General features: G+C 39.9%; 2 protein-coding genes across 3 annotated transcripts; one reads left to right on the top strand and one right to left on the bottom strand.

The window, feature by feature from the left end:
* The first annotated feature begins 17,731 nt into the window (after positions 1-17,731).
* LOC112255462 (microphthalmia-associated transcription factor-like) lies at positions 17,732-21,734 on the top strand. The gene is made up of 8 exons (XM_024428441.2): positions 17,732-17,994; positions 18,208-18,310; positions 18,492-18,594; positions 18,882-18,965; positions 19,339-19,392; positions 19,506-19,581; positions 19,712-19,859; positions 19,998-21,734. Exons 1-8 carry the CDS (start codon positions 17,912-17,914, stop codon positions 20,385-20,387), a joined length of 1,041 nt encoding a protein of 346 aa, XP_024284209.1. The 5' UTR covers positions 17,732-17,911; the 3' UTR covers positions 20,388-21,734.
* Positions 21,735-21,788: 54 nt separating this feature from the next.
* Positions 21,789-26,253, bottom strand: eevs (2-epi-5-epi-valiolone synthase). 2 transcript variants are annotated; one of them, XM_024426837.2, is made up of 5 exons: positions 26,078-26,253; positions 23,683-24,322; positions 22,888-23,124; positions 22,342-22,594; positions 21,789-22,224 (listed from the first exon to the last, which is right to left on the bottom strand). In XM_024426837.2, exons 1-5 carry the CDS (start codon positions 26,086-26,088, stop codon positions 22,148-22,150), a joined length of 1,218 nt encoding a protein of 405 aa, XP_024282605.1. In that variant the 5' UTR covers positions 26,089-26,253; the 3' UTR covers positions 21,789-22,147. The 2 variants fall into 2 exon arrangements, with proteins under 2 accessions (XP_024282605.1, XP_024282603.1); XM_024426835.2 differs by lacking the exon at positions 26,078-26,253 and adding an exon at positions 24,685-25,644.
* Between the last annotated feature and the right edge of the window lie 311 nt (positions 26,254-26,564).

Raw genomic sequence — 26,564 nt, 5'->3', positions numbered from 1 at the left:
AACCACAAGAATACTTTAGTAATGTTCAGAATATGTTTTAAGAATGTTATTTAAAAACATATACATTCCGTTCTCAGAAACAACAAAACTCTCTATCCTCTATCTTGTTAAGTGTATTCAGGTGTGTTGGACGCGCCCACTAATTGGTCACACCTGATCTTAATGTGTGCTTTTTTCCTTTGAAATAGTCTGTTTGAGAACTTAAATCCGTTTTAACAAATTTATATCAGCATGTTAAATGTGCAACCAGAGGGGAAAAAAACTGGACCACCTATACTCCACACACAGAGATGCATACAAAGCTCTCTCTCGCCCTCCATTTGGAAAATCTGACCATAATTCTATCCTCCTGATTCCTGCTTACAAGCAAAAATGAAAGCAGGAAGCACCAGTGACTAGATCAATAAAAAAGTGGTCAAATGAAGCAGATGCTAAGTTACAGGACTGTTTTGCTAGCACAGATTGGAATATGTTCCCGGGATTCCTCCGATGGCATTGTGTACACCACATCTGTCATTGGCTTCATCAGTAAGTGCATCGATGACGTCATCCCCACAGTGACCGTACGTACATATCCCAACCAGAAGCCATGGATTACAGGCAACATCTGCACTGAGCTAAAGGCTAGAGCTGCCGCTTTCAAGGAGTGGGATTCTAACCCTGAAGCTTGCAAGAAATCCCACTATGCCCTCTGACGAACCATCAAACAGGCAAAGCGTCAATACAGGACTAAGATCGAATCATACTACACCAGCTCTGACGCTCGTCAGATTTGACAGGGCTTGCAAACCGAGTCTGTAATACCATCATGTTTTAAGCTGACCACCATAGTACCTGTGCCCAACAACACTAAGGTAATCTGCCTAAACGACTACCGACCTGTAGCACTCACGTCTGTAGCCATGAAGTGCTTCGAAAGGCTGGTCATGGCTCACATCAACACCATCATCCCAGAAACACTAGACCCACTCCAATTTGCATACCGCCCCAACAGATCCACAGATGATGTCCACAGAAACATGTCAAACATTTTTTATAATCAATCCTCAGGTTCTTTTTAAAATATATATTCGATAATATATCAACCGGGTGTGTAGGTTTGTCAATAACACCGGGAGAAACAATGGCCGCTTTACTGTAGCGCAAAACTCACTCTGAGAGCCCCCACATATCCACTTACGCAATGTGATCTTTCACGCTCATTTTTCAAAATAAAACCCTGAAATTATGTCTAAGAACTGTTGACACCTTAGGGAAGCCATGGAAAAAGGAATCTGGTTGATATCCCTTTAAATGGAGGATAGGCATGCATAGGAACAAAGAGGTTTCAAAATAAGAGGCACTTCCTGATTGGATTTTCCTTGGGTTTTTGCCTGCAATATCAGTTCTGTTATACTCACAGACAATATTTTTACAGGTTTTGGAAACTTTAGAGTGTTTTCTATCCTAATCTGACAATTATATGCATATTCTAGTTTCTGGGGCTGAGAAATTGGCAGTTTCAAATGGGTACGTTTTTTAGTCAAAAACGAAAATACTGCCCCCTACACGCAAAAGGTTAAGCAAGCAACGTGTCGTCCTTTACATTAACTTCATGAACTTACGTTCTTTACCATTCGGCCATCAGATTTGCCACCATTGCTCCTTATAGGACATATTACTGCACTCTATACTCCTCTGTAAGCTGGTCATCTCCGTATACCGTCGCAAGACCCACTAGTTGATGCTTATTTATAAAACCCTCTTAGGCCTCACTCCCCCCTATCTGAGATATCTACTGCAGCCCTCATCCTCCAAATACAACACCTGTTCTGCCAGTCACATTCTGTTAAAGGTCCCCAAAGGATACACATCCCTGAGTTGCTCCTGTTTTCAGTTCGCTGCAGCTAGCGACTGGAACGAGCTGCAACAAACACTCAAACTGGACAGTTTTTTTCTCAATCTCTTCATTCAAAAACTTAATCACGGACACTCTTACTGACAGTTGTGGCTGCTTTGCGTGATGTATTGTTGCCTCTATCAACTTGCCCTTTGTGCTGCTGTCTGTGCCCAATAATGTTTGTACCATGTTTTGTGCTGCTACCATGTTGTGTTGCTACCATGCAGTGTTGTCAAGGGTTGCTGCCTTGCTATGTTGTTGTCTTAGGTCTCGCTTTACATAGTGTTGTGTTGTCTCTCTTGTCGTAATGTGTGTTTAGTCCTATATTTATGTATTTTTAATTTTTAATCCCAAGACCCCATCCCTGCAGGAGGCCTTTTGCCTTTTGATAGGCCGTCATTGTAAACAAGAATTTGTTCTTAACTGACTTGCCTAGTTAAATAAAGGTTAAATTAAAAAAATACAATGAATAAAAAAACTTATCCCTATACGCTTTAGCTAAGTTGGCTAGCAGGATGATATGGACAAAAATCCATATCGCAATAAATTGCCTGAATTGATGCGATAACAATAAGACAACATGTTTAGAACAATGTTTAATCTGCACCACAGTCTTTTTTTAGCTATCCTTTAAACTACTACTACTAGTTTGATGGTTGAAGCCATCAATTGTCCCATTAACAAACAGCCATATTAGCAAACTTATTTAATTTCAAACTTGACATTTCTCTGGTGTAGGCTACTTATTGCAATGAACGATATCAGCAAAATGCCTGCGATAAGTTTGATTTGATTTATTAGGATCCCCAATTAGCCGACGCCAATGGCGACAGCTAATCTTACTGGGGTCTGACACGTAACTAAAAAGACATTACAGACAAAATACTTTATAATTTACATACGTTTAACCCCCACGGGACGGTTGAGCTAATGTGCGCTAATGTGATTAGCATGAGGTTGTAAGTAACAAGAACATTTCCCAGGACATAGACATATCTGATATGGGCAGAAAGCTTACATTCTTGTTAATCTAACTGCACTGTCCAATTTACAGTAGGTATTACAGTGAAAGAATACCATGCTATTGTTTGAGGAGAGTGCACAGTTGTGAACTTGAAAATGTATCAATAAACCAATTAGGCGCATTTGGGCAGACTTTATACAACATTTTGAACATAAATGCAGTGGTTCATTGGATCAGTCAAAAATGTTGCACATACATTGCTTCCATCTAGTGGCCAAAACCTAAATTGCGCCTAAACTGGAATAATACATTGTGGCCTTTCTCTTGCATTTCAAACAGGATGATCTTTTACCAGATCTAATGTTTTATATTCTCCAACATGAATTTCACATTTCCACAAACTTCAAAGTGTTTCCTTTCAAATGGTATCAAGAATATGTATATCCTTGCTTCAGGTCCTGAGCTACAGGCATTTAGATTTGGGTATGTCATTTTAGGCATCTATCAGTTGCACAGATATGTCAGTACATACACACAACCAGTAGGTCACATGGGGGAGAGGAGTTGTGCTGTGAGGTGTTGCTTTATTTGTTTTTTGAAACCAGGTTTGCTGTTCATTTGCGCTGTATAAGATGGAAGGGAGTTCCATGCACTCATGGCTCTGTATAATACTGTATGTTTCCTTGAATTTGTTCTTGATCTGGGGACTGTTAAAAGACCCCTAGTGGCATATCTGGTGGGGTAAGTGTGTGTGTCAGTGCTGTGTGCAAGTTGACTATACAAACTATTTGGAATTTCCAACACATTAATATTTCTTATAAAAACAAGAAGTGACGCAGTCAGTATTTCCTCAACTCTTAGTCAAGAGAGACTGGCATGCATAGTATTAATATTAGCCCTCTGATTACAATGAAGAGCAAGACGTGCAGCTCTGTTCTGGGCCAGCTGCAGCATAACTAGTTATTTTTTGCAGAACTTGACCATATGACTGGACAATAATACAGGTAAGAATAAACTAGAGTGTGCTGGACTTGCTTTGTGGAGTGTGGTGTCAAAAAAGCATAGCATCTCTTTAATACAGACATACCTCTCCCTATCTTTGCAACTATTGAATGTATATATTTTGACCATGGCAGTTTACAATCTAAAGTAGCACAAGTAATTTAGTTTCCTCAACTTGTTCGACAGCCACACCATTCATTACCAGATTCAGCTGAGGTCTAGAATTTAGGGATTGATTTCTACCAAACACAATGCTCTTAGTTTTAGATGTTCAGCACAAGTTTATTACTGGCCACCCATTCCAAAACAGACTGCAACTCTTTGTTAAGGGTTTCAGTGACTTCAGTAGCTGCGGTTGCTCATGCGTTTATGGTTGAATCATCTGCATACATGGACACATATGCTTTGTTTAATGCCAGTGGCAGGTCATTGGTAAAAACAGAAAAGAGTAGAGGGCCTATAGAGTTGCCCTGCGGTACACCACACTTTACATGTCTGACATTAGATACGCTTCCATTAAAGGAAACCCTCAGTTCTATTAGATAGATGCACTACATGGAAAAAAGTATGTGACACCCCTTCAAATTAGTGGATTCGGCTATTTCAGCCACACCCATTGCTGACAGGTGTATAAAATCAAGTACAAAAAAGCCATGCAATCTCCATAGACAAACATTGACAGTAGAATGGCCCATACTAAAGAGCTCAGTGACTTTCAACGTGGCACCAATGTGGCACCATACTAGAGCTGCCCCGGTCAACTGTAAGTGCTGTTATTGTGAAGTGGAAACAACAACAATGGCTCCGCCATGAAGTGGTAGGCCACACAAGCTCACAGAACAGGCCCGTTGAGTGCTGAAGTGGTGGAGCAGTGGAAACACATTCTCTGGAGTGATGAATTACGCTTCACCATCTGGAAGTCCAATGGACACATCTGGGTTTGGAGGATGCAAGGAGAATGCCACCTGTCCCAATGCATAGTGCCAACTGTAAAGTTTGTTGGAAAAGGAATAATGGTATGGGGTGGTTTTTCATGGTCAGGGCTAAGCCCCTTAGTTTCAGTGAAGGGAAATCTGATTTCTACAGCATCTAATGACATTCCAGACAATTATATCCTTCCAACGTTATGACAATGCTCCCGTGCACAAAGCATTGTCCAAACAGAAATGGTTTGTCGAGATCGGTGTGGAAGAACTTGACTGGCCTGCACAGAGCCCTGACCACAACCCCGTCAAACACCTTTGGGATGAATTGGTACACCGACTGTGAGCCAGGCTTAATCGCACAACATCAGTGCCTGACCTCACTAATGCTCTTGTGACTGAATGGAAGCAAGTCCCCGCAGCAATGTTCCAACGTCTTGTGGAAAGCCTTCCCAAAACAGTGGAGGCGGCAAACGGGTGACCAACTCCATATTAATGCCCATGCTTTTAGAATGAGTTGTTCCACGAGCTGGCACCCACTTATAATTAGTCATGTAGTTTAGCTCTGAATCCATGATATGGCAGAGGTTGAAAAGCCATAACACATGCGTTTTCACAACAACAGGTTATGGTCAGTATTATCAAAGGCTGCGCTGAAATCTAATAGTACAGTTTCCACAATCTTCTTGTTTTCAATTTCTTTCAACCAATCAGTCATTTGTGTCAGTGCAGTACATGTTGAGTGCCCTTCTCTATAAGCATGGTGAAAGTCTGATGTTAATTTGTTTACGAAGAAAAAACATTCTATTTGATCAAACACAATTTCTCCCTTCAGTTTGCTAAGAGCTGGCAGCAAGCTGATAGGTCTGCTGTTAGAACCAATAAAGACCACTCTTGGGTAGCGGAATGACTTAGGATCCCTCCAGGCCTGAGAACAAAGACTTTCCTCTAGGCTCAGATTTTAAAAAAATGAAGTACCATTTTATTGGTCACATATGAATTTAGCAGATGTTATTCTGGGTGTAGTGAGATGCTTGTGGTCCTAGCTCCAACCGTGTAGTAATATCTAACAATACACAACAATGCACACATATATAAAAGCAAAATAATGGAATTAAGAAATATACAGATGAAGGCGGAAGTTTACATAAACATAGGTTGGAGTCATTAAAACTTGTTTTTCAACAACTCCACAAATATCTTGTAAACAAACTATAGTTTGGCAAGTCGGTTAGGACATCTACTTTGTGCATGACACAAGTCATTTTTCCAACAATTGTTTACAGACAGATTATTTCACTTATAATTCACTGTATCACAATTCCAGTGGGTCAGAAGTTTACATACACTAAGTTGACTGTGCCTTTAAACAGCTTGGAAAATTCCAGAAAATGATGTCAAGGCTTTAGAAGCTTCTGATAGGCTAATTGACATCATTTGAGACACTTGGAGGTGTACCTGTGGATGTATTTCAAGGCCTACCTTTAAACTCAGTGCCTCTTTGCTTGACATCATGGGAAAATCAAAAGAAGTCAGCCAAGACCTTGGGAGCAATTTCCAAACACCTGAAGGTACCACGTTCATCTGTACAAACAATAGCACTCAAGTATAAACACCATGGGACCACACAGCCGTCATACTGCTCAGGAAGGAGACGTGTTCTGTCTCCTAGAGATGAACGTACTTTGGTGCGAAAAGTGCAAATCAATCCCAGAACAACAGCAAAGGACCTTGTGAAGATGCTGGAGGAAACAGGTACAAAAGTATCTATATCCACAGTAAAAACGAGTCCTATATCGACATAACCTGAAAGGCCGCTCAGCAAGGAAGAAGCCACTGCTCCAAAACCGCCATAAAGACAGACTACAATTTGCAACTGCACATGAGGACAAAGATTTTTTGGAGAAATGTCCTCTGGTCTGATGAAACAAAAATAGAACTGTTTGGCCATAATGACCATCGTTATGTTTGGAGGAAAAAGGGGGAGGCTTGCAAGATGAAGAACACCATCCCAACCGTGACGCACGGGCGTGGCAGCATCATGTTGAGGGGGTGCTTTGCTGCGGAGGGATTAGTGCACTCCACAAAATATATGGCATCATGAGGAAAGAACATTATGTGGATATATTGAAGCAACATCTCAAGACATCAGTCAGGAAGTTAAATCTTGGTTGCAAATGGGTCTTCTAAATGGACAATGACCCCAAGCATGCTTCCAAAGTTGTGGCAAAATGGCCTAAGGACAAAGTCAAGGTATTGGAGTGGTTATCACAAAGCTCTAACCTCAATCCTACAGAAAATTTGCGGGCAGAACTGAAAAAGTGTGTGCGAGCAAGGAGGCCTAGAAACCTGACTCAGTTACACCAGCTCTGTCAGGAGGAATGGGCCAAAATTCACCCAACTTATTGTGGGAAGCTTGTGGAAGGCTTCCCAAAATGTTTGACCGAAGTTAAACAATTTAAAGGCAATGCTACCAAATACTAATTGTGTGTATGTAACCTTCTGACCCACTGGGAATGTGATGAAAGAATTTAAAACTGAATTAAATCATTCTCTGAACTATTATTCTGACATTTCACATTTCACACACTATTATTCTGACATTTAAAATAAAGTGGTGAACCTAACTGACCAAAGACAGGCAATCTTTACTCAGATTAAATGTCAGGAATGATGAAAAACTGAGTTTAAATGTATTTGGCTAAGGTGTATATAAACGTCAGACTTCAACTATACATAGAATGGTATATGTACAGCAATAGTTGAATCGGATGGACTTGACTAGAATGCTGTACATACTCTACAGTCATGGCCAAAAGTTTTGAGAATGACACAAATTTTAATTTTCACAAAGTCTGCTGCCTCAGTTTGTATGATGGCAATTTGCATTTTCTCCAGAATGTTATGAAGAGTGATCAGATTAATTGCAATTAATTGCGAAGTCCCTCTTTGCCATGCAGATTAACCGAATTCCCCCGAAACATTTCCACTGCATTTCAGCCCTGCCACAAAAGGACCAGCTGACATCATGTCAGTGATTCTCTCATTAACACAGGTGTGAGTGTTGACGAGGGCAAGGCTGGAGATCACTCTGTCATGCTGATTGACTTCAAATAACAGACTGGAAGCTTCAAAAGGAGGTGGTGCTTGGAATCATTGTTCTTCCTCTGTCAACCACGGTTACCTGCAAGGAAACACATGCCGTCATCATTGCTTTGCAAAAAAGGGCTTCACAGGCAAGGATATTGCTGCCAGTAAGATTGCACCTAAATCAACCATTTATCGGATCATCAAGAACTTCAAGGAGAGTCGTTCAATTGTTGTGAAGAAGGCTTCAGGGCGCCCAAGAAAGTCCAGCAAGCGTCATGACTGTCTCCTAAAGTTGATTCAGTTGCGGGATCGGGGCACCACCAGTACAGAGCTTGCTCAGGAATGGCAGCAGGCAGATGTGAGTGCATCTGCACGCACAGTGAGGTGAAGACTTTTGGAGGATGGCCTGGTGTCAAGAAGGCCAGCAAAGAAGCCACTTCTCTCCAGGAAAAACATCAGGGACAGACTGATATTCTGTAAAGGGTACAGGGATTGGACTGGGGTAAAGTCATTTTCTCTGATGAATCACCTTTCTGATTGTTTGGGCCTTATGAAATGCTTGTAATTATACTTCAGTATTCCATAGTAACATCTGACAAAAATATATAAAGACACTGAGGCAGCAAACTTTGTGGAAATTAATATTTGTGTCATTCTCAAAACTTTTGGCCACGACTGTACGTATGAAATGGGTAAAACATTATGTAAACATTATTAAAGTGACCAGTGTTCCATTATTAAAGTGACCAGTGTGACAGATAGGAATGGCTATTGAGTCAGCTACCATCCTCAGTAGCTTTCCATCTAAGTTGTCAATGCCAGGAGGTTTGTCATTATTGATCGCTAACAATTTAAAAAAAAATTATAACATTAATCTTGGCTTCATACAGTTTCTTCTTATTTTTTTGAGTTTCTCAATTTGCAGTAAGTCAGACAGTCAGATATGCGACCAGACTTATTAGCCACTTCCTTTTTCTCCATCAACCGTACAGTTTTTAAATTCCTCATCAAACCATGGAGCCGTAACAGTTCTAACAGTCAGTTTCTTAACAGGTAATCAATAATTGGAAGAAGCAATTTCATAAATTCATCAACTGCACCGTCTGGATGCTCCTTATTAATCACTTCAGACCAACAAATATTTTTAACATGATACACATAAGAGTCACAGCAAAATATTGTGTATGATCTCTTATAAACTATTTTAGGCCCAGCTTTTGGAACTTTGGCTTTCCTGGATATAGCCACTATATTATGATCACTGCATCAAATGGTTACGGATACAGTTTTAGAACAAAGTTATACAGTATTAGTAAAAATGTAGTCAATACATGTCTGATCTTGTTCCTGTAGTGTTTGTAAACACCCTGGTAGGTTGATAAATAACCTGAAACAGATTACAGGCACTGAAGCTTCCTCTGGTGTAGACAGCTTGATGAAAACCAGTCAATGTTAAGGTCCCCAAGAAAGTATACCTCTCTGTTTGTATCTCATACGCTATCAAGCATTTCCCACATATTATTTAGATACTTACTTACTTATCCCAAGGGGATATGGGGTATGGCTCTAAATATATATAGCAACATCTCCCACCATAAGCAATCCTGTCTCTTCTACAGATGTTATATCCTTGTATTGCTGCTGCTGTATAATCAAACGAATTATCTAAATGAGTTTCATAAATGGCTAATTTATTCATGTTATCTGATGTTAGCAAGTTATTGATTTCATGAACCTTATTATTGATTTCATGAACCTTTCTAAGGCTACATATATTCATATTAAGTGATCGATATGGTGGTGTTGATCATTTTCGGTCTATCATCCCGGCTCTGCTAACACAGTTCTCGACATGCAGGAGACCTGGTTCGAACCCAGTTAGTGTCAAGAGCAAGATTAAATAAGGCGTGGAAGGGCCATGACAATTGCATTTCAACTATAGTCTTATGTGGGCCATTTTTTGTTGTTGTGGCACTCCTAACACCACCTGTGATCACCATAGACGGAAATAGAAGGCACGTCCATGTTCCAGAGAGTCTTAGCTTCATAGCCAAAACGGTTCAAATGCTAGAGCCAAGTTCATAGCAGGAAAATAAATTAAACATGCCCCATTGGCTTTAGAAACCGCCAGAAGCTTCTGTTGACCACAGTGAGTGTTTGATTCTATCTGTTCTCCTCTACCTTTCCTGGCTGACAAAGTACCAGGATGTTGTCTCTGGTTTTGAAACTACATTTAGAGAACTGAATTTGAAAACTGAATCTGAATATATCTAAGAAGTTGAATATATTTTTTTCAAAAACAATTTCTGTTGGCACTGAAATCGCTTCATATTTCTGCCAGGCCGCAGGGCACTTCCCCTGTGTGTACTTCACCTCTCTATCGCAATCTGGAGGCCTCTTCTCCACTCCAAGTCATGGTTTCCAGTTATCCCAATAAAGATGTCATGCTGTGAGAACTTTAGAGAACGTTCCATTAAACACTGAACCACCATCCCTTATTTGAATGACGGAGCCTCCCCGCCAACAACCCTATTATTATAATTGTCTGTAGTCGCAAATTCCGACACCGAGACAATTCCCAAAAAATAGCCCAAATTAAGATTCAAGCTCTTCCCCAGCGAGAATTCTCATTAATCTCGCTTTCGTTGTTTCTGACTCTCTCTTTTTCTCCCGATTTGTCGCGCCTGACCTTCCCCTTAGTTAAATTACAATCTCGGTGTTTATGTCCTAACCTGTCACAATGTTTGCAGGGAGTATTGCACTCCAGGGCGAGATGTCCTGTCTTATTGCAATTGAAACATCTTCTCTTTTTCTTTCTGCTCCATAAAACGCTGGTCTCCCGTTAATCCTGGGACCTCCTTTGAGGATTACTACCCATGTTTGATAAATCATTGCCGTTACTAGTAGTTATGGTATTAATCACTATCTATGTGTATGTATTTTTTACCTTCTATGTGTGTGTTCCCACTTTCTACCGCTCTCACAATCTAGGTGTATATATTTATATGATCTATGTATGTGCTGTTTAACGTTACCTAGTTACAATCTATGTGTATGGATTTATATGATTTCTCTTCGCTGGAAACTTTATCTATAGCGTTGTTGTCGATTGGATATTAGGTCTTACCTTACAACTATTGGGTTGTGTCGGAGGATTTTTAAAGTACACTAATATCTCGTATCTCACTTCATTACTTTGGGCTTCCCTCTCCTCCTTTTTGGACACTATCCAAGTGTTGAGTAGGTTAAACTATCCTGTTAGTTATTATTCGCACAAGCCATCGTACAAGCCATCCGTCCTACCTAACAATACCTAACAATACCCAACAATACCCATTTAGTATCCCGGCTAATATCGCGGGCAAACGGACCTCTGTTATTAAGTTTAGTTTTATTTATGGTAGCGCACCTTACCTCAGGTCATCGCGGACCTGTTACAACTGTGTATATCGGTCATACAAAACCCTGTTCATCTGTTTGGAATAATGAAGCTCCTATTATTGATAAATTCTAAAAAAAATATTGAACTTAAATCATTCCCCCCAAATCCGAGAATACCGTCGTCCTGCAGACTGGGAAAAGCAATGTTTGTGAGATTCCGTCACCGTCTCTGTCGACCTTATATATATATATATACATACACAGGCCTGTTCTTTGAACCCCAATTCAGAGGCCAGGTCTTTAAATAATGGGTCAAGACCCGCCCATGCACGGTTTTCGGGCATACTACCTTCGGACGACAGAGACAGGTTTGGAAATCCGCTCGAAGGACCAATTGTCAAGGGAATTTCATAATTCCTATACGTGTTCATTAACCAATTCAATTAAAATCACTCTGTCCGTTTCTAAGAATTTGTAAGATTCTTATTTGCATAAAATAGACAGAGACCAGTCTTGTCAAAATAAGATAATCGTATTTATTCTCGGAGCACGCTACCCATAGAACAATGTACAACAGTTTACATTGGTTATAAACTGAATCTCATCCTATCGACCAAGACAAAGCAGGTTCAAAAGTTTATTCCAACCCACTAGCGCACACTCCTGACACACACACTATATCAAGATGAACTTCTTATGGTATAGGGGACGGTTGCGTCCCACTTGGGCAAAAAACAGGGAAAATGCAGCGCGGCAAATAAATAAAAAATTATATAAAAATCTAACTTTCATTAAATCACACATGTAAGATACTCAATTAAAGCTACACTCGTTGTGAATCCAGCCAACATGTCAGATTTTTAAAAGGCTTTTCGGTGAAAGCATAAGAAGCTATTATCTGATGATAGCACAATAGTAAACAAAGAGGGTAGCATATTTCAACCCTGCAGGCGCTACATAAAACGCAGAAATAAAATATAAAACATGCATTACCTTTGACAAGCTTCTTTTGTTGGCACTCCAATATGTCCCATAAACATCACAATTGGTCCTTTTGTTCGATTAATTCCGTCCATATATATCCAAATGTCCATTTATTTGACGCGTTTGATCCAGAAAAAAACAGCTTCCAAAAAACGCAACATCACTACAAAATATTTCAAAAGTTGCCTATAAAATTTGCCAAAATATTTCAAACTACTTTGGTAATACAACTTTAGGTATTTTTAAACATTAATAATCGATCAAATTGTAGACTGGTCTATCTGTGTTCAATACAGGAAGACAACAAACCAACGCTACTTTTCACGTCTTGCGCACTCTCAACAGTGTTACCCAGTTCCTAGATGGCCTACTTCTTTATTGCACAAGTTAATAACCTCAACCAAATTCCAAAGACTGGGGACATCCAGTGGAAGCGGTAGGAACTGAAAACAAGTTCCTAAGAAATATCATTTGCCAATGAGAACTCAGAACTCATTTGCCAATGAACAGACAGAGACCAACAAAAACAAAATTCTGAACGGTTAGTCCTCGGGGTTTTGCCTGCGACATAAGTTCTGCTATACTCAGACATGATTCAAACAGTTTTAGAAACTTCAGAGTGTTTTCTATCCAAATCTACTAATAATATGCATATCTTATAGTCCTGGCATGAGTAGCAGGAAGTTGAAATTGGGCACGCTATTTATCCAAAAGTGAAAATGCTGCCCCATATACCTCAAGAAGTTAAGAGTCTCATTAGGTCACTAATGTGGCATGCCTGAAATGTTTCCAAGAGACCATTACCTTAATGTCAAATAGAACTTACCCAAAACGTGGTTACCATGTTCTCAGAACTTAAGTTATTAATGTTCTAGACATGTTTCATGGGAAAATTGCAAGAACATTCATGTGTACAAGGGTACAAGAGTTAGGAAAATATTCTATCAATGTCCCACCAAACATATACACAGAACATAAGATATTAATGTTCTAGACACGTGAACATTGCAAGAACATTTGTGTCCAAAAATAAATAAATGCACATCACGTCTTATTACTGTTGCTGAGCCAAACAAGGCCCTGATTGGCGAATCACTGATCGATTCACAGCTCTTTGTCTGTTTTTCAGGTTAGGGATACTCATACGCACAGTGTTTATAAGATACATTGTTTTCAACTTACATGTTTGACACACTTTGACATACATTATTACATTATGCATGTTCAATTAGTAATTATTATTCAACATATCCTGACCTGGGATTTGATCTTATAGCCTCTTAGTTCACAGTACTTATTTCTGCTATTTTAGGGGCTTTCTGTATAGTTGTTTAATGTTGGAGGGGCATATTAACCTGTTTTAATGATACTCCTGAATCACTTTGATCAATAAAATATTTTATTGAGTGTACTTTTAACAGAGCTGAGATTTAATTCATAGTGCATTCACCCTATTGCTTACACCTATCAAGTTGTTTCAGATCTACACGTGCCTAGGGAGAAGGGGTTAGGGTTTCTTCTGGACAGGGCATAACTATCACTAGCCCAATAAACACGTCCTAGAGATATACATTATTGGGAGAGTGGCTAGGGAATATTCTCCGAACCCTCAGAATACTGGACACATGAATGTTCTTGCAAAGTCCCATAAAAGTTGCCTAGAGCATTACTGTTGTAACCACGTTCTAGATAAATTATGTTTGGGATTAAGGGAATGTTCTCCTACCTTTAACACTAAAACATGCTAAAAAAGGTTCTCAGAATGTTTTATGTTACCCTAACTAACGGAAAACTGGACACTCAAACATTAGGGGAACATTACGGATAACATTACGGGTAACATTGCTCTCCCTAGATCTGTTAGCTGGGCTCTCTATGTTTAGGGTTTGGGGTATGTTAATCCATCATGTTTGTGAGAGGGCTATTGATATCGCTTTATCTCATGTGAGGATCCTCATCAATTTGGACTCATGGCTAAGCAGTTCGTTCGCCAACTTCGTCACCTCATTCATAGACCACATCTGTGGAATTGTTCTGAGAACTGGCACTGTTAGCATCATCCTTTTGAATGCTCCTCTAGTCAGTTACATGAGTATGTAATTGGTAGTATGTAATGAAATATGCATGTCTCGACAAGAAGTTTAGTGTCTTGTATCCTCATCTCTTTGGAATTTTCTGTCAGAGAAATACACATTTACTGTTGACTGGCAAATAATGTAATTATCTTCTCCCAAGAGTAAAAATGTACATTCTCAGTTTACACCCATTCAGAACAATGTTGGTCCTTTTGATGTAATGGTGTACAGCGTTGAACAGGTTGCTAAACAGCAGTTCCTAGATTAGAAAAGGACATTCAATGTTAATGTTATGGATCTCCATTTTTATTTTCAAGGTTCAGGTCTCTTTTTTCAAGGTTATTTCTAAGAACTACATCTCAACTCATGTAGCATATGGTGTGCATGGCTCAAAGGGCAAGTAATCCCATATTATGTGAAAGCAATGTCTAGCAGCCCACTGTATGCGCTTAAGGGTACAAGGTGTTTTTGACAGGTAGATCGAGAAGAGAGTCTAATTACAAATGTTAGGCGCGAGAGGGAGGAGTTGTCTGCAACATTAGACTAGGATAGGCTTAGCTACAGCGCTCTGCACAGTTCTCTGCAAAACGTATTATATTTGACAAAAATTCATGCCACTCCATTTAGTATGATATGTTACTTTACGTTAGATAACATTACATTGGCCTACGTAAATCCGGGACACCCAAATTAGTATGATATATTGCGTTTGGTATGAACATAGGTTACGTAAGGCAAAAACAAAAGGAGGCTGGTTGGTCCGGATGGATGGGTTGGTATATAACGCTATTGTCTAGCAACACAAAGGTTGCGTTTTTTAATCTCATCATGGACAATATCAGCATTTCAGCAACTTTGCAACTACTTTATACTTTTTAGTTACTCTGCAACTACTTTATATGTTAACTAACCCTTCCCCTAACCTAACCTTAACCTTTTAACCTTACTCCTAAACCTAACCTTAACCCTAACCTTACCCCCTAGCATATCATACTAAAGCAGTAGAGCGTAATATATCACACTAAAGCAGTCAAACATAATATATCATATTAAACAATCAAGACGTAGGATACTATACATCCTGCAATTCGTATTATATTGTACAACCATTATTTCATTAGTAAGCCAATGTAATGTAACCTAAGATAAAGTAACATTTCATTCAAAGTAGAGCCCCATAGTGGAGGTGTCATTATACCCATAAAACCTAGCGGTCAAACAGGAAATGGTTCCAATCGTTTTTCCACCATTAGTTTTTCCCATAGGGAATTTTAGAAACACTTAAAATAAGTTATGTTTGCCTTGTGGATACAGGCAAATATATTGATAAAAGTCACCTTGTCCTAGAGAGATTTACACGGTTATCAAAATGCCACGCCAGAGTAAGCCTACTCGAAACACAGCCGTTATTGTAAGTGTTTCTAAAATCTCCTATGAGAAAATTGTATGGTGGGAAAACGATTGGAACCATTTCCTTGTTTGACTCCTAGGTTTTATGGGTATTATGACACATACTGTGGTACTCTATGGAATGGCATGAATTTGAGTAAAGTATCATTTGTTTTGCTCTGAGACCAGGTTGCTCTGCATCACAGGTGTTGGCTCCAGGTATGACCCCTGCCGTTTTAACTAAATGACTGCCCCAGAATAATGGGCCAGCTTTGTTAAAATAGAATGGTCAGTTGTGAGCTTAACATTTCTGGTAGTGGATTTTAGGGAGGATTTTTGGTATGATTTGAGAATGTAAAGATTTTTCTAACAATTTTAGCAACACACTTGTCTATACTAAAAATGTATAAATGAATAGCTCTATAAATGAGCTAATAACTTTTTTAGTTTTTTTGCATTGTGGATATCCCAGTTGGCACTCTGCTCATAGCTTGAACATGTAGAGACAGACCAAAATCTGTCAAAACAAATGATCTTCCTGTACAAGGGTGTGAGGATGAGATAATATTCTCGGTTGATAGGGATCTCAACTGATTTATATACAGTACAGTTAGCCCTTGTGTTAGATACAACTACTTAGTGTCTTTTTATTTTTTCATATTTGACATGGTTTTGGAAACATGAATGGGCACGTGTCTTCTGAAAGCCAGATAAACTTTTCTAAGCAGGGTTGAACTTTATTGGCATACATGTCTAATGGTCTAGATCAACTATTAAACTGTATTGACATATATTCATCTTCCTAATTAAACAGTAATATTTGTTTCTGATAATGTCATATTCCTAAGGTGTCAAACCAGCAGTGATTCTACTTTTGTGCCATGCCTGTGATCCATTTTAAACTGGATTTGTGATCCCCTATTCTTTTTAACCCTAGTCAACTCTTAAGCTGCAGACTAACTAGAAACTGGCTATGACTTAGTAGACTAGTGGATCCTGGCACACCATTTGGGAACCACTGGGAGACTAGGTTTAACACGCAACACCAATCCAAAAGTTGGTAGTGGGATGGTCTGTTCTAAAAATCCTGCTACATTTTTGGATTAATCTTTTTGTTACGCAATGTTTGTAATGGAACAGTGGTGTCAATTGTATTCCGGGTTCTCAGAAAAAAATAATGTTTTATACTAGATGAGCAGAACTAAAGATGAAACGTTAGTTAGCCGGGAGCGAGTTTCAATTTGGAAACTAGTAACCCACTAGCAGAAAGAGTCCTTTGTGAGATGGAGTCGTTGACGTCAAATGAACGCTGTGAAGACATAAATTCGTAGTTTAGCTAGAACAACACAACATAGAGAGGATGAGCCCTAGTACCCTCCCCCTGTCTCCAAACTTGTATAACTAATTAGGGGTTTGCCTTTAATAAGTTAAACTGATCAAGCCTGTCCTCTTGTTTGCACATGGTAGCCTTGTATTCACACAGTTGACTGTCCAGACAAAAGGGATATCTGATACATACTAGCATACAAATTACAATATGTTGGAGATGCTTGAATACAGCCATTACCAGGTGAGTTTTACCATTACCAACTGTTTTTTTGGGGGGTTTGGTTTTCTATCAGTATGTAGTATTGCTATGAGTGTTAGTGTCACTTGTATTAGTATAATGTCATATTTATGCATGTACTATATTTGTACAAACATAAATAAATGCATTGTATTCATGACATTGTCCTCGGTGCACTGTGTAATTCACTGTCATTGAGTAAAAGAAAGAAAGGGACATATAACTAGAGGCTGTGATTGAAAAGGTTTGGTTTATTGTTTATGATTGTACAATCCATGTGTTGCTCTTCAGACATGCATTCAAGTCTGAAGATCAATCCACAGAATCTCACAGATCTTTATTGTGAGACATTTTACAAAGAGCAAAGCCACATTTCACTGGGTAACTATACGTTTCCATAGGATGAGATGGTCTAACCCCAGGAACCTCATTACCGACACTGAACGAAACTAACGTTGGAAACATTTTCCGCCGTCTTCCAACGTCTCTCATTTCCCCCCCACCAAGGTGCAGACCCATCTGGAGAACCCCACCAAGTATCACATCCAGCAGGCCCAAAGGCAGCAGGTGAGGCAGTACCTGTCCAACACCCTCGGGGGTAAGCCTGGCAGCCAGGCCAGCAGCCTGCAGTGCCACAGCCAACCCCCAGAGCACGGGATGCCCCCCGGCCCAGGCAGCACTGCCCCCAACAGCCCCATGGCCCTGCTGACCCTCACCTCAAACTGTGAGAAGGAGGTAGGCATAAAAGAGAGGACACAGAGATCCAATGCATGTACCATTTCCACTGTTTCTTTTCTTTCATTTTGATCTCACAATGGATTTATTCAGGAATATGGCGAACTGGGTTCAAAATACATATAGATTTCTGGTACATTTTTCAATGTTGTCTATCAGAACATCACTTGAATACAAATCTGGTACTTTAGGTTGGTTTATAATGTTTTTGTTTTATTATTACAGATGGACGATGTCATCGATGACATTATTAGCTTGGAAACAAGTTATAATGATGATATTCTTGGCTTTATGGACCCCGGACTCCAGATTACAAATACCGTAAATTTACATCCTTCCCAATACATAACAACTTTTTCAAATGTTAAAGTGCAATAGCAATCACTCTAATCTTCAGGAAGGTACACAACACATTTACTGAAAAGGAACTACAGCTTTGCATGCTTTAGAATATCAATACATGTTGCATTGCAATCATTGAATGCTCTGTTCCTTTCTTCAGCTCCCTGTATCTGGTAACCTTCTGGACATGTATGGAAACCACGGACTTACCAGCAGTAACGCCTGCCCTGGTAGTTTATCCAACATAAAAAGGGAATTCTCAGGTATGTTTTTGGTCTGCCGAGTACAACCAGTTATTTACACGACACCATCAGCCAAGCATCTCCATATTAAATATTGTCAACCCTGTCAAATCACAAATAGATCTTTAAAAAAAAAACTTTGTTTATGAAACCATCGTAGTGATGTACCAATAGTATACTAATGATATGCTAATACTAACAGTTAAAGAAGCATATATGCGTCAATATTGTGTGCAATTTGTAAAATGCATAACATACTGTTAGCTATAAATAAAATAAAAATGACAAATAATTTACCAATACTTAAGCTCCTGGCATGATGAACATACTTGACAAGACTGCATCCTGTGGCCAGTTTGACAACTACCAAAGGCCTGAGGGCTTTCCAGTTGGTACGTTGTCACTAGATTTTCACATTTTCAAACGATTGTTTATTTCCTTTTTTGAAACACATTATTCAACTATTTTCATGGTGGCTCATTAACGTACCTGAACTAAAATGTCAGTGGGGATTCAGTGGGGATTCAGTGGGGATTCAGATTGGATATTTCTGTGATATTAAAGGCAGTTATTTACAATTGCCTCTGCAAAGTATTTTGTGTGTATTGACAAATGGAGATCTATGTATCAGTAGAAATGTAGTTTAGATACCCAATGGGTTACATGAATGGTGTTTAGCTAGAAAAGGGTTGTAATCATCTTGAGTAGGTAAGAAATAAGACACTTTCACTTGCCACTCAAAAGTGTTTCCCTTCCGACCAGAAGCTGAGGTCCGAGCGATGGCCAAGGAGAGACAAAAAAAGGACAACCACAACTTAAGTGAGTTTCTTCGGCAAAGAGGAGTAATCAGTTATTTGGGATACATGTGTCCCTCACATTATATTATAACTCACTCCTTATTTTCTGCTTTTCTGCTTCTCTTCACCTTGTAGTTGAACGAAGGAGGAGGTTCAACATCAACGATCGAATCAAAGAGCTTGGAACCTTGATTCCGAAGTCAAATGATCCGTAAGTAGCCCCGTTTATCGACCAAAAATGTTGGCGTCCTCCCTAGGACGTACGTGTTCATGCAGTTTAAGGATCAGCTGCTTAGTTGCTACGTGCTGACTGTAGACTATTGTCCCCTGCGGTCCCCTAGGGACATGCGCTGGAATAAGGGCACCATTCTGAAGGCCTCAGTGGACTACATCAGGAAGCTGCAGAGGGAGCAGCAAAGAGCCAAGGAGCTGGAGCTTAGACAGAGGAGGCTGGAGCATGCCAACCGCCATCTGATGCTCCGCATACAGGTACGCACCACCAGAGGGAGCCAGTGAGCGTAGCACAAGGGCACCTTGAGAAGAAAGAAAGTTCTACTTAAATCCTCTGGAAATGTATAGCCAGTATAAGTATCTATGTGTTCTTGTGTTTTCTGTGTATCTGTGTAGGAGTTGGAGATGCAGGCGCGGGCTCATGGTCTTGCGGTTGTGCCGTCCCCTTCCCTCTGCTCCTCTGAGCTGATGGCCCGAGCCATCAAGCAGGAGCCCATCCTAGGAGACTGTCCGTCAGACCTGTACCAGAAGTCAGGCCCCGACATGTCCCCTACCACCACACTAGACCTCAACAACGGCACCATCCACTTCAATGACAGCCCTTTGGATGCAGGGGAACCAGGGGCCTATGGCTCCAACAAAGCCTCCACTAAACTGAAGGACATAATAGACAACACCCTGTCACCCATATCATCCCTTCTGTCCTCAGTGTCTCCAGACGCCTCCAACAGCAGCAGCAGGCGTAGCAGTAGCTCAAGCATGGAGGAGAATAATCCTGGTTGTTAGCACTGCCCACGAGCTCAAGTCACACTCACATTTTAGCATATTGTTATTACTGTGATTGTTATTACTAGGTTCTGCTATTGATCTATTCCATGAGACACTTCTCTGCTGGCATCCTAAGATGTCCTCCAGCTTTCCTTTCCTTGTCTACAGACATTATGTCTTTTGCTTTTGTTTGTTTTTCAATGTCATTGTGTCTCTGTCTGGAACCAAATCTGACGGTTCAGATTAGTCTACTCTGCTCCTTAGCTGGCTGCTGAGATTTACTGTACAATAAGATTAACTTTTCATGGGTGAATTATTTGAGAGAAAGTGCACAATAACATGACAAGATTTGATATTTTTCTCATGTCATGACTATTTGTTAAATTAGAGTTTAAAACATTTGTTTATTACAGTATATGATATCATACAGAAATATATATTTAGTGGAATACTTTGTTCATTAACTGATAATAACATTGTACTAAGCATTTAAGATGAGCTAATACTTCTTACCCTGAAATTAAATTCAGAAGCAATGGTTTGAAAGCCACAATTTTATTTTTGCAAATAAGAAACAACTTGCAGGAACAATGAATGCCCTTTTAATGACTTTTTTTTCCCTACATGGTGATAGCTAAAGTGAAGATATTTGTACAAAACGACACTGTAAATATAAACATTTTGTGATTTTTTGGGGGGGGGGTTGTTTTTTTATTGAGTAGGTCTTCAATTAAGTATTAAATTAAGTTAATTGATTTTTATTTTTATTCCCCTGGCTATTACCATATAATTTACATCTGTGCTCTTATCCCATACAAAGTTGTAATGCACATGAAGATAATATTTTGAAGAGTCCAAACAGATATTTAGCTCAGAAGGAGCACCTGCCAGCATTGTTCTTGTATGTCAGAGTACTGAAATACTATCCCTAATATTACTTTATAATTACTAATATTATTTCCTTATGTAACTTTCTATAAGACCACTATATGGTTGACTGTAGGAGCTAGCCCATTTATAAAATAATGTAGTTGATGTAGCCAACACATTCCCCTATTTCATGTCTTCTGAGCCACTTATCTGACCTAACCTGTATATGAATGTTATTATTTATTGTGTTGTGCCACTCAGTCCTCGACTTGCGTTAATCATGTGGTTGCTGGACCCGTGTACGAGGGTCAGAGGTATGAAGTGATTTTTTTTTTGTACTGTATCATTGTGTTAGCTTAGGTGGCAGGTAAGCTGAAAACATTATACAATTTAGTATCAGTGGAGCTCTGGAACAAGTGCCTTTCATTTCAGAAAAGTTAGGGGTAGTTAAAAAAATGCATTTACTGAGCCTCAATATACATATTTTGTGCAATATTAAAGTGCATCGTGCTTTAAAAACGTGTTTGTAATTATGTAAGACAAAAGTGATTAAGTTCTTAAAAATGATTTAATGGTGAAGAAAAAGTGACATCAAAAACATCAATTGCAATACAAAGTCATAAAACATACAGTTTTGATGAAAATCCCTTTTCGTAAAATAGTAGTACAACTGTGAGGTTGATTTTGTTCAATATGACAAGACAGGATATGCTATTTCCAATCAAATCAAGTCAATCTGAAAAATCAACAGCACCAACAAATATCATCTACAACTATGTAAAAATGGTTGAGCATTCCAGATATCTGTGCCAATGTGTCATGCAGAAATGATACATCCTTGTTCCAATCATTTCAATCATTCAACATAAATCATGTACAGCAATACAAAGTCTTTGGACCAGTTCAGGTCACTGCAGTCGCTGCTCATCACACCACTTCTCAAACGCTCTGTACAGGCTTTCATCACCCGTGTCATTGAAGATCTCTGCAGATGGAGAGAGGAACGGGATTGTTAACACCATCTTTGAAAATATATGCATTGAAAAAAATCTTTGTTAATGTGCTGAACTCTCGTTGACAAATTCATTTCTATCTCCTTTACCTGCGTGCCCTAGGCCAATGGGTAGAGGCATCCTGACCAGTCCACCAGAGTGATTCAGCCTCTCACAAAGTGAGTGCTGCACCAGTGCCAAAGTAACGTCCTGATGCCACACAGGCAGCTCCAGCCCCACCATGCAGCCTATAATCCGCAGCTTTTCTTCCTCTGTCATGAGGCCTCTCTCATGGGCCACATACACCATGTAGGACATATCGATGTTGACCGCCTCTCCGTGCAGCAAGGATGGGAGCACCTTCTGCAATCAAGAGGGTCAGTGTTCAGCGTTCAGTACTATATCCATGCACAGCTCTCTAGAGTGGAGTGTTGCACAGAGCCACACCGTTTCTAGTCACAAGCTAACATGAACAGGCGTGAGTAAACTTGACACCATGCTCATTTGGCACATAGTTACACTCAAAATGGAACAAGAGGTGACAAACGTGACAGGGTGACATAATGGTTCAAACCCAGTTACATGCAGTAGATCATGTAAATATTTGGCTTTGTGGTTATTTAAGGTGCAGAGGAACATAATTGATTCTACTGTACCATTTCCAGCTCTGGGCTGATAATGTGACCAAAGTCTACCAGTCTGTCCAAATCGTCCTCCCACAGGTTGGGGGCCAGCTCCTCTAGCATGGCTTCTATGGCCACGCGCGTGGACACGGAGGCAGCGTCTTTGTTGTCCCCATGAAGACCGCTGTCAGACTGGAACTTGGAGTCCAACAGGAACGGACCGTGGGTCTCCAACAGCTCAAAGAGACCTCTGTGTTTCATCAAGGCCATCTGTAGGGCCATATGTTTACATTACATTTACATGAAATAGTACATAAATCAGATCTACAGAGCCAAATGAGCATGAACATATTCTCTAAGAATATATTGCTCTCTACAGTATAAAGTCAGATAGCACATTATTGTATCTTAAAGCTAAAATCTTTAGTTGTTACATACATTTTTGGACTTTGTATAAGTATATATACCCATTGATTTTTGTTAAAGAAGATAACTTAAAAATGCTTCATGAGCTTAGTTCAACTGTCATAACCCATCAGAGCCGAAAATGCAAGCTCCAATGTTTGTAAACAATGTAAATATCAACAAAACACTGTATAGCCTCAAAACATGGTTAAAACTACACGTTTGATATCATGGATGGCCAGTCCTTGCATCCATAGCCGGGTCTATGAATCTGCGAGTGGTTACATCCCTCAGCTTTTTTACCAAAACACAGGCAGGGGTGACCGCTTTTGTTTTTTGTTTAATGAAGGATTCTATTTTTAAGTTCATGTACAGTCATATATCCAAGCCATATGTGTTTGCTGTCAGGCATCGCTACTCTACCTTTAACATTTCGGCCAGCCCATTGGAGATGTGTCTTCGGGAAACTGTTTGAATGAAGGACAGGTCTAGGAAAGCAGCCACTGGGGGGATGTAGCCACCCAGCTTATTTTTACAGTTGGCAAAGTTCACCCCAGTCTTTGCCCCCACGCTGGCGTCGACATAGGAGAGGAGGGTGGTAGGGACACGGATGTAGGGGGTGCGTCTCCTGTAGAGGGAAGCCGCCAGGCCCACGATGTCCAGGCAGACCCCTCCACCAATAGCAATAATGGGCTCTGTGCGTCTGTCCAGGGAGAACTTATGGACCTCCTCCAGGATCTTCATCACCAGCTCCATGGACTTGTTTTCCTCTGTGGTGGTCAAGGGCAGGATCCTGTAGAGAACATTACGAGCCTCAAAGTAGTCTGTGAGCTGGCAGCCATAGAGGTTGTAGACGGTCTGGTCCATGACCACGAAGCGCCTCAGGGGCTTGGTGCTGATGCTGCTCCTCAGGGCCTCCTGCTGCTGGGGGTCCCTGATGTGGCCCAGGAGCAGGGTGTCGTTGCTGGGGTCCAGCAGGCCCAGGGACTCAATCACCTTGTAGGTGAAGACGATGGGACTGATCACTGTCCAGGAGGTGCCTTGCTCCGTGGTGCTCTCATAGCTGGAACATGATGTATTTGTTTGAGTTGCCAGATTGTACAGTATATGTTTGGAGCACAAAGCCCGGGGGTAAATGTAACTTCACACCATTTCACTTTTCTGTGGTGGTAACTAAATAATGTGGAAGAAATGTGCTTGCAAATGACTATGATAGTGTTGTCTGGATGGGTAAACATCGTGACAACTCTTCACATGGTGAAAGAAATATTCACTGTATATCACTGTCTAGTGGATCTAAGAAAGAACGAATTTAGATGTATAAACCATAAACCAGATTTGTTATACCTTTTAAACCGTATAACGTTTTTATTCATTTTAATCAATTGCAGACCTTAATTATATTTTCATAAAAGTTTTACTCACATTTTGGCAGCTGATACTCGACCTTTCAAGTTTTTATTCAAATTCTTTACCGTTTTGCGTTTCCATGTACCATTGACTTGAACTAAATGAAACTCGTTATTCTTTACCAAAGCAATATTGTGGCATTGCAGTGGCTCTTCCACATGTGTCTTCCCGGTGATTGCAACATACGACATCTTATGAATTGAAAGACAATGCGTGACAGATGCGGAGTCAAGAAATAGAGCATCATGTCCATCTCTTATTACTGTCTGTATATATACTCGCCACTCGACAGAAGATCACCAAGGGAGGAGCTATAATGATCAGTGTGCTTACGAAAGTGTTTCCCAAAACCCTGAAACGGTTCAAATGTAGCCTACACGGACCTTACACGTGGCCCCACGTGATCGGTTCTTATACAATTTGGTTCAGTGACGTAAAGAAGGTAGAGATTTATGTAAAGAGAGAATTACCATTTATATAGATAATATTTAGGCTGCTTAATAAAATAATCACTGCAATTAACGGCAAGCAGCTTCTGACTCTACATCAATACGTATTTAATGTGTAATTGCATGTGATCACACATCTATATCTAAGGCAAGTCTTTAAATTCCCTCAAAATATGCAAAATGCAAGGTACAAACATTTGTAATAAATGAACATGTATTACACAGTAAATATATATATTGTTTAAATGGAATAACTGGTAGGCAACATATGAGGATCATGTATTTAAACTACTTCTGACCCTATTCAGTCTTGATTCCTATATCCAGAAAATCTGCTATCAAGTGGGGTAACTGATGAACATGAGAGAAAGATTTGGGGGATCATTTGACATCTTTCTATCAGCGTTAGTCGACCATTTTTTTGTGTGTGCCAAATTTTCTATAAGGTAATAACATTTTAGTTTAGTTGATGTATGTTAAATTACAGCAACAGTTACAAGACAGTGTGTGTTTGTGACACGAGATTCATGTTCACAGGTCAACCTTACCAGACACTGTATTACAAGCCAATTCTGTTTACACGCTTGGATTTTCGCACTTGTGGATGCTTGATCGACGGGGACAGCTCGTAACGTTCAAATGTCGCAGGACAGATACAGTAGCGCATGACTTGGCATGCACTTATGCAGTCTTTCAGCTCCGTTGACACAGAAGAATGGTTTGTGCCCACTCGATTGTCAGTAAAAATACCCTCACTATGGAGAATACATTTTGTTGGTTTACACTAAAAGTTTGCTACTGATAGAATCTTCGTCAACGGGAACGTGGGCGGAACGGTGTTTCGCAAGCCATCAATTAAAATCAATTTACAAAACAGAAACGGGTTTTTAGGTAACGTTAGAGAGATAGTCTCTGCTGCTTCGCAAGCCGCTTTTGTGGGACCTAACTGAGTTGACTACCTGTTGAGCATTTTGTCTTACGAACGTCGTGGGCATTCACCATGCACGCTGCCAAAGGTATGTTCGAGATACAATCTCATTATGTTGACGTTTTATTGTATTATTATCCCAGCGTTGCGTAGCCGAGCGGACACCCTCGAAATGCCTCTGTCAGTCTTTTTTTTTTCTCTGTCGGTCTTTCCAACATAGTGATTGTAGAAACTCGAATGAACAACCTGGTTTCAGAGCATTTCGTATGATTTTGTACGTTATTCTCCAATACTTGGTATATCTTAATATTTATTATATGTTACGAATTTACTAAATGTACAATATTTAGAAAATTAGAAAAACGTACACTATGTTACAAATATGTCAAATGTATGACATGTTACGAATTCTGGCTAGGTTGCTAAAATTAACTAGCTGGCTAATGTAAGCTAGGCTAGGGGTTAGGGTTAAGTTTAGTAGTTATTTTAAAGGGTTTCTTAAGATTAGGGTTAGGGTT

The sequence above is a fragment of the Oncorhynchus tshawytscha genome, linkage group LG07 (genome assembly GCF_018296145.1).
Source record: "Oncorhynchus tshawytscha isolate Ot180627B linkage group LG07, Otsh_v2.0, whole genome shotgun sequence".
Taxonomy (NCBI): Eukaryota; Metazoa; Chordata; class Actinopteri; order Salmoniformes; family Salmonidae; genus Oncorhynchus; species Oncorhynchus tshawytscha.
Note: the sequence above shows the minus strand (reverse complement) of the source record. Positions and strands in the feature narration are given on the sequence as shown.

Bases quoted from the DNA above. Each gene is read 5' to 3' on its own strand.
- LOC112255462 (XM_024428441.2), top strand. From the start codon at position 17,912: ATGCCCCCCGGCCCAGGCAGCACTGCCCCCAACAGCCCCATGGCCCTG. The intron at 18,595-18,881 runs GTATGTTTTTGG...CCAATACTTAAG, and splicing joins CATAAAAAGGGAATTCTCAG to CTCCTGGCATGATGAACATA. The intron at 18,966-19,338 runs GTACGTTGTCAC...TCCGACCAGAAG, and splicing joins GCCTGAGGGCTTTCCAGTTG to CTGAGGTCCGAGCGATGGCC.
- eevs (XM_024426835.2), bottom strand. From the start codon at position 24,860: ATGTCGTATGTTGCAATCACCGGGAAGACACATGTGGAAGAGCCACTG. The intron at 23,125-23,682 runs GTAGAGTAGCGA...ATGGCCCTACAG, and splicing joins GGCTGGCCGAAATGTTAAAG to ATGGCCTTGATGAAACACAG. The intron at 22,595-22,887 runs GTACAGTAGAAT...TCTTGATTGCAG, and splicing joins TCAGCCCAGAGCTGGAAATG to AAGGTGCTCCCATCCTTGCT.